Genomic DNA, 7,445 nt, shown 5'->3' with positions numbered 1-7,445 from the left:
TATATATATATATATATATATATATATATATATGCCTTATCCAGGCCCTTAACTCCTTCACTGAATCATAAAAGTGCTTTCATAACATATCGTGTATCTTTGGACCTTTTAGACATAGTAGTATCTATCCCACTCTTGGTCTGACCACAGTCCATTTCTTCCAGAGAAGAGAGATAGAAAGAATTAAGGAGAGAGGAGAATGTGTGCGTGTGCATAACCGAGCATCACATTGTAAGAACAGACAGACATGTTTGATGATATCTATTTACTGCTTGATGTAAATACCAAATTTAACACTAAAAACTGTTGTAAATCTCTCCCAAATGATTTATTTCTTGAATTTTCAGTATTTGATATCAGAGATCCTATAAGAATATCACTGGTATAACAAAATCACATAAAGCACAAAAGTTGCAGTTCAAAAAATACAAAATAAAAACAGGGAATTAGGAAATATCTTGCCTAGAATCTATGAAAATTAGCCGACAAATCTTCTTTTATTTCAAATCAATTTACATGGGGACTATTATGCAATTATCCTAACAACTTGGATATGAATGAATTAACTCTTGGCATCTGTTAAAACTGAACTGATGATGTTCCAAGCAAGCGAGGCAATTGTTACATAGAGATTTGCCTAGTTCAATGAAGATGACAAATCCTTTTATCAGTTATAGCAAGCATTTATTCAATCAAAACACAGGGACCACACAATGCTTTCAATAACAGGGACTTAGTTTCAGTACCAGACATTGTTAATCTGCATGTTTTGGGACTTGGGCATATGGAATAAGGCTAAATATTTTATAGCTGTTTATGATAATACAGTTTGGGGAAAATATATTGGTAAAACTAAGGCACAAATATAAATGGTATTGCATTAAAATCAGACACACCATAATATTATCCCATAACAATATCCTCCATCCCATAATTCATCAGTGGGAATCATTGCTTTAGAGTAGAGTACTGGCATAAAACTAAGCAAAAGACTGAATCCACGAACCACAAAATTTAGGTCAAGAGTACTAAGAGACTAGAGTACTGTGAGATATCTTGTTTCATATTAATTAAGATGTAAGAGATGAAGCTCAGACATCACCACAATAAACTAGGATTTTATCAAATAAAATATATACAGGGTGTGATGGGTAAATTGTTGCCATTTGTATATTTTTAATTTCCCACATGTGCATTGTTTGTTTTTGATTTTGTTGACTACACAGTAAAGTAGGATCAGTTGGGCACTGTCTGTGAGAAAAACAGCATCCCGACGCAATTCACTCTGCCAGAAATTTGGAACCATGGCAAGCAGCATTTGCAAATTAGGGAGAAATGGATAGAAAAATGCACTGGACATAAATTCTTAAATTCCTTGATCAAAACAATCCAATCTTGCATTATAAAATAGACAAAGAAGGAAGCATATACACCATCATCATCTTCATCATTGCCAGCTATTCATCCTATCACTAGTGCCACCCTCATTTACACACCATCACCATTATCATCACGATCAGTCACAGCAACTCCTTAACTTTCATGCTTTACTTTATAGACTTTTATGTTGCTTTTTTATTTTCATTTATTATTATTATTATTATTATTATTATTATTATTATTATTATTATTATTAGTAGTAGTAGTAGTTGTAATAGCAGTAGTTTTAATGTTAGTGTGGTTAAGCTCCAGTTAACAAAGATCGGGAAAAAAAAAGGAAAATATTACAATTAACATAATTACTACCAAATTATCAACACCACCACAACAACTACTACTATTACTTCTGCTATCATCACCATCACCACCACCAACAACAACAACAACTTAATCTAAATTACACCAACACCAGCGTCATAACAGTCCTTGTTCACTGCAAAGTGGCTACAATTTTCGAAAGAACCAAACACACACATCTAAAGTGCCCATAATTACAAAATGACCAAAATAACTAGCAAGCCTCTACCACTGTGATTAAAAGCTAACATGTTTAATATCTTTGATAGTTTGATGCTATAATTAAGACATGTAATTTGCTATGATTACTGAGGGGCTATTTTTTTTAAGGATATTTAAAAAAAGGTATGTTTTTTTCTATGCCTTCTTCTTAAATTTCCGTCAGATGAACAAGTGTTTTTGCAATAAAACGCATGCTAAATGAATATTTTGTGTATGTATGGGAGGTGGGTGACTTGAGATAGAGAAACAACTGGAAACAGTAAAATAATAAAAAAACAAGAATGACTATTTTAACTGGTGCGATTGGAGGAGACAGCAGCTGCTGAATGCTAAATGTTGGAGTAATGATAATGTTATTAATGATAATGTTATTAATGATAATGTTATTAATACTGACATCTGAAAAAAGAAAAAATGGGGAAAAAAACATTTTGTAGTGCAAGAGGCAAGTTAACAGTAAGATAGCACAGTGACATGGTTTTACACAACTGAAGCCGTTGGGAAAGGTGCAAATATCACAACATCCATTTCCTGGTGTCCCCGTAAACACAAGACTTTATGCCTGGTTAAAAGATTATAATTTCTTTTGACTATCCTCCTCAAGGCTAAATTGTTAATGGCTGGTTGCACAGTCAACTGGATCAACCTAGTATTTATTTAAATAAAACCTGGAAGGATGAAAGACAAAGTGACATGTTCACTTAAGATATACCATGTCAGAAACTAAATGATATAATGTAAATATTCCAGCAATCTACAGCTTCATCTCCCCACCCCCACCCCCACTACCAGAAATAATCATTATTTCCAACTCATGCATAGAACCACATAATTTGGTGGGGAAGTGGGGGTGGGCATATAATTAATTGGATTAGCACATAACCAATGTTTATTTTCGTCAACCCTGGAGAATTGTGAAGTTAAAATCAACACATTGAGTTATTCAGTGTGAAACAACTAAATAATGAAAAGGAAAGTATTCTCACACTCAGATGTTTCTTCCAGCTCCATCAACGACTAATAATAAATCTTTGTAAAATACAAACACAAACTCCTCACAAGCTTATATATACATGTAATAACACACACACATATACAGGCAAATACACAAGCACACATGTACAGACATAGACTAGAGTTGTTCCTTCATTTCACACTGATAACAAATGACACTTGTTAACTCTAACACACACACACACGCACAAGGTACAATAGCAGACATGTACTTACCTTTTACATTGGTGACAAATGCCACCTTTTGTGGTTTGATGTTGTCATTGTAGATGGCAAAGTACCACACTCCTGCAGTCAAGTATTGGATGATAGCTGTGTTCTTGCCTGCGCTATCTCTCTGTTGTAGAGACCAAAAACATAGATATCATTAACAACAATAATCATAACTTTGCTACCACTACCACCAATATGCTTGTCATCCTTATCTTCTCTTATTGGCAATATTAATTTTCCTGTAAACATTTTCGTTGTAGCTTTTGTTCTTAACATTATAATCATCATTATAATTTTAATTTTACTCCTCAACATCAGCAGCAATGTTGTAAACACTGATATCATCGCAATACTCATTAATGATATTGTCAGTAGAGTTCTATGTCATCATTAACTGATCTCATAGGCTTATCATTATCATCACCTTACAAATCAATCTCAGCCTAATTTCGATACAAAGTCCTGACATGTAGTCGAGGCTTATATCAACGTAGGCTGTTTACCTAAAACTGTGAAAGAAGATATTGAACGAGAGAGAGATATCAACCATCTCAACAAACTGTTAGTCTGTGTGTGTGCGTGTGTGTGCGTGTGTGTGCGTGTGTGTGTGTGTGTGTGCATGCATGTGTGTGTGTTCATGTATTTTTAGTAATCGTGGAAGCATAATATAGTGGCACTGTTTGTAAGGGATGTATATGATGTATATGAGAGTGTTAAGATAAAAGGAAGTTTGTCTTTATTGCTGAATAGCTTTGGTCAAATTTTACTTTTGAGAAGACAAATGAGAAGCTGTTGATTGAACACTTTGAATCTTATTATTGAAACCAACTTAGTTCATATTACCAACCCATAAGAAACTGTTTGTAATAAACAGCACAAATTTAAATGACAAGCTTTAACAAAACATTATTACATGAATATTAATAATAATGTAAGATTTTAGGAATTAAAAATGCATCATAGTTTCATGTAATACTTTTTTTTGTATTATAAATCCCATCTGAATAAAATACAAAGGAAAATACAGTTCCACATATTTCATTGAAGCCCTTAAAGTTCTTCAGTCCATTCTGAACATGAAGAATGGAAATACTTGCAATGTTATGAGAGTTGTAATTAGTAACAGGATAGGTCACTGATAGTACATTCTACAATACAAAGTGTGTTTCAGGGACCATTTCAAGGTGTTGAAGTAAACAATTGTTAAGCTGGTTGATTGCATTAAGTATCTGTGTTCGATATACAGTGAAGATGAATTCAACAAGTAGGCATTGATAGAAAAATACTACATCAACTCAACCACATTGTTTCTAAAATGGAACTCAGCGCCAAAAGTAAAAAGACAACTGTGATCTACAAAGGATAAAAAAAACAAACAAAAAACGAATGCAATATTATCAGTATAGTTCCAGTTTTAGAATATGTTCTATTGTAGAGAGTACAGGCACAAACATGGTTGTGTGGTAAGAAGTTTGCTTCCAAAAACCACATGGTTCCAGGTTCAGTCCCACTGTGTGGCACCTTTGGCAAGCATTTCTCACTATAGCCTCGGACCAAGCAAAGCCTTGTGAGAGGACTCGGTAGATGGAAACTGAAAGAAGCACATCACATGTATATATGTAGATAGATAGATAGATAGATATGTATGTATACATTTGTGTGTGTGTCTGTGTTTGTCCTCCCACCATCACCTGACAACCGATGTCGATGTGTTTACATCCCTATAACTTAGTAGTTCGGCAAAAGAAACCGATAAGTACTGGGCTTACAAAGAATAAGTCCTGGGGTCAATTTCATAGACTAAAAAACCCTATAAGGCAGTGCTCCAGCATGGCTGCAATCAAATGACTGAAACAAGTAAAAGAATATAAGAAAATACAGCATAACTTAGCTTAAATGATAAGCTGAAGAAAAGTAGACTGAGTTGCTGCTGCTGCATCAACTGTTAGAATATTGGAAAATGAAAGAAACTGAAAGAAGTTCTCAAAACACATACCCAAGGTAGTGACCTTTTCACCAGTCTCGAGCCACTGAAAATTTCAAAAAACTCAAATTGGACATGTGTTGGCGGTAGGTTTTTCCGTCCGTATATACCTAGTACAGCATGATCAGGGATGGTAAAGTTGATCTTGATAAAACCTGGGTCAAGTTGTTCAAACTTTGACTGCCAAAACGATTTGGGTGGAATCTTCAGTTGTTGGAGTTGGCCAAGATGCACAATTGAAGGGCTTGGCAATGCAGTTGTAGATGAGGAACCTGTTTAAAGGCAAAAAAAAGAAAATCAAGTAAAGGCTTAGTTTAAAATACTTTTCCCATTTTTGCTTTGTATGACAGATGGTAAGGATTCAGATTGAAAGAGACATAATTTCAATTTCTAAGCTTTCATTCCATCTGAAGCAAAACAGTGAGTACAGATTTTAAAGTGGAAACAAAACAAGTTCCTAATCTCCATCGACATTTAGAAAGTTTACAAGTTCAATCTGGTTTGAACAAAATTGAGACATATTGTTATAACATAGTTTTGGTTTTTTCTTGTTTAATGGAAGCTTTCATCTTTGGAAGTTGCATGTGTTGTATGGGAGTCAATTGAAAACTAAGATCTTGTATAAAATATGTTTAATAAGAATATTTTGGAAATGGGTATAAAGTTGCAAGTCCTGATACGTTTTTTTACCTCTTCTTTTTATGATATCCACTGCATTAATCATTCTTGGTATTTTATTAATTGCCCATATATATCCAACATCTTGCCTTTTCTATTTAAAACTTCTTATACTTTTCTAATTCCTTCCAAATGATATTTCTATTAGAAAAGATGGCATAAACTTTCATTTTTCTGTTTTTATTCTGACATGCAAGTGATTTGCAGTGACCTCACTCTCTAACTGCTTAGATATGTCTCAGACAAGTGTAGCAATATTATCATCACAGAGCAGCCTCAGTGGATTCTTTTATCACATACTATAAAAAACATCTACGTTATTCCACATATAACTATCTTGTAGTAGTTGCAGTTGTTGTTGTCGTTGTTACATAAGCACAAGGTGCCAATTTGTGGGAAGGAAACAATTATAACCATTAGTAATGGACTGGTATATTATTTTATCAACTTGGAAAGATGAAAAGCAAAATCTCTCACATTGGGATTTCGATTTAGAAAGTAAAAACCCACAAGCAGAAAAAAGGCTGCAAGACTCTAATACTTTCTGTTTCTACTACCACAATAAAGACAATGACAATCAAGCCTACTACTACTACTACCACCACAAAGCCATCTCAATTCTTTTCCACTGATAATATTCTGAAGAATAGCAACAATGTTACAATATCAAATTTGAAGTCAAAACAAATCTGTAGTTTTATGCCCATTCAAAAGAAATCTTTGTTACTATTATTATTATTATTATTATTATTATTATTATTATTATTATCACCATTCCTATGACTACAGCCGAGCAAATGACAAAAAATGGTTTCAGTCATCATATTTTGGCAGTGCCTCAATAAAAAGGTAACAATGACAAAATCTCTACCTGCTTAAGAAAAACAGCATCACCATCATCATTATTATCATCATCATTTCTATATTTATAATTATTTAATTACTAATCAATAAAACTATGTCTCTCAACACAAGCAAATTGTATGTCTTTAAAATGTGTCTTTAACAAGTTTTCCTTTTACATCAAATAATGATGGGAAAGAAAAGGAAGACAAAAGAAAATTAAATATCTACACACACACACACACACACACACACACATACATACACACACACACGCACAAAGAAAGGGAAACTAAAAGTGTAACACAATACCATTCCAAAACAACATTTGTTATTAACTTTTGTTTTTGTTGCTTTTTCACAATATACTTTCCACATATCATCACATTTGATAACTCCTGGCTGGTTTGTTGTTGTTGTTGTTGTTGTTGTTGTTGTTGTTTGTACAGTTGTAATGTATTCAGGCAATTATTTAAAGCTGTGAAATATAGTTTTTGCTAATAATAAGTCTGCTAACATTTTAACTTCAAGAGTCAGCCAAATGGCATTGCCAAAATTTAAAAGTTCCTTCTTTCCACAAACCCAACCCATTAGCAGCAAACAATTTGGGTTTGTTTTACAAAAACAAAAGCAAGAAAAAAAAAAAAAAAACTGGTAGCTGGTGATTTGAAAGAAAGGTGAGGTGTGTGTGTGTGTGTGAGTGTGTTGACATATGCATGGGCATGAAGATACATATATGAACACAAGGCAGAGA

General features: G+C 33.5%; 1 protein-coding gene across 12 annotated transcripts in view; it reads right to left on the bottom strand.

Annotated features, from left to right (window-relative positions):
- Positions 1–7,445, bottom strand: part of LOC106883309 (teneurin-m) — a 487,309-nt gene that overhangs the window by 206,372 nt on the left and 273,492 nt on the right. For all 12 annotated transcript variants that reach the window (XM_052969805.1, XM_052969800.1, XM_052969804.1 and 9 more), the window contains 2 exons: positions 5,183–5,442; positions 3,190–3,310 (listed from right to left, as the gene is read on the bottom strand). In XM_052969805.1, coding sequence (XP_052825765.1) covers positions 3,190–3,310; positions 5,183–5,442 — 381 coding nt within the window. The remainder of the gene's footprint in view (positions 1–3,189; positions 3,311–5,182; positions 5,443–7,445) is intronic.

The sequence above is a fragment of the Octopus bimaculoides genome, chromosome 7 (genome assembly GCF_001194135.2).
Source record: "Octopus bimaculoides isolate UCB-OBI-ISO-001 chromosome 7, ASM119413v2, whole genome shotgun sequence".
NCBI classification, from domain to species: Eukaryota; Metazoa; Mollusca; class Cephalopoda; order Octopoda; family Octopodidae; genus Octopus; species Octopus bimaculoides.
The sequence above is the reverse complement of the archived record's forward strand: the minus strand, read 5'-3'. Positions and strand labels throughout refer to the sequence as shown.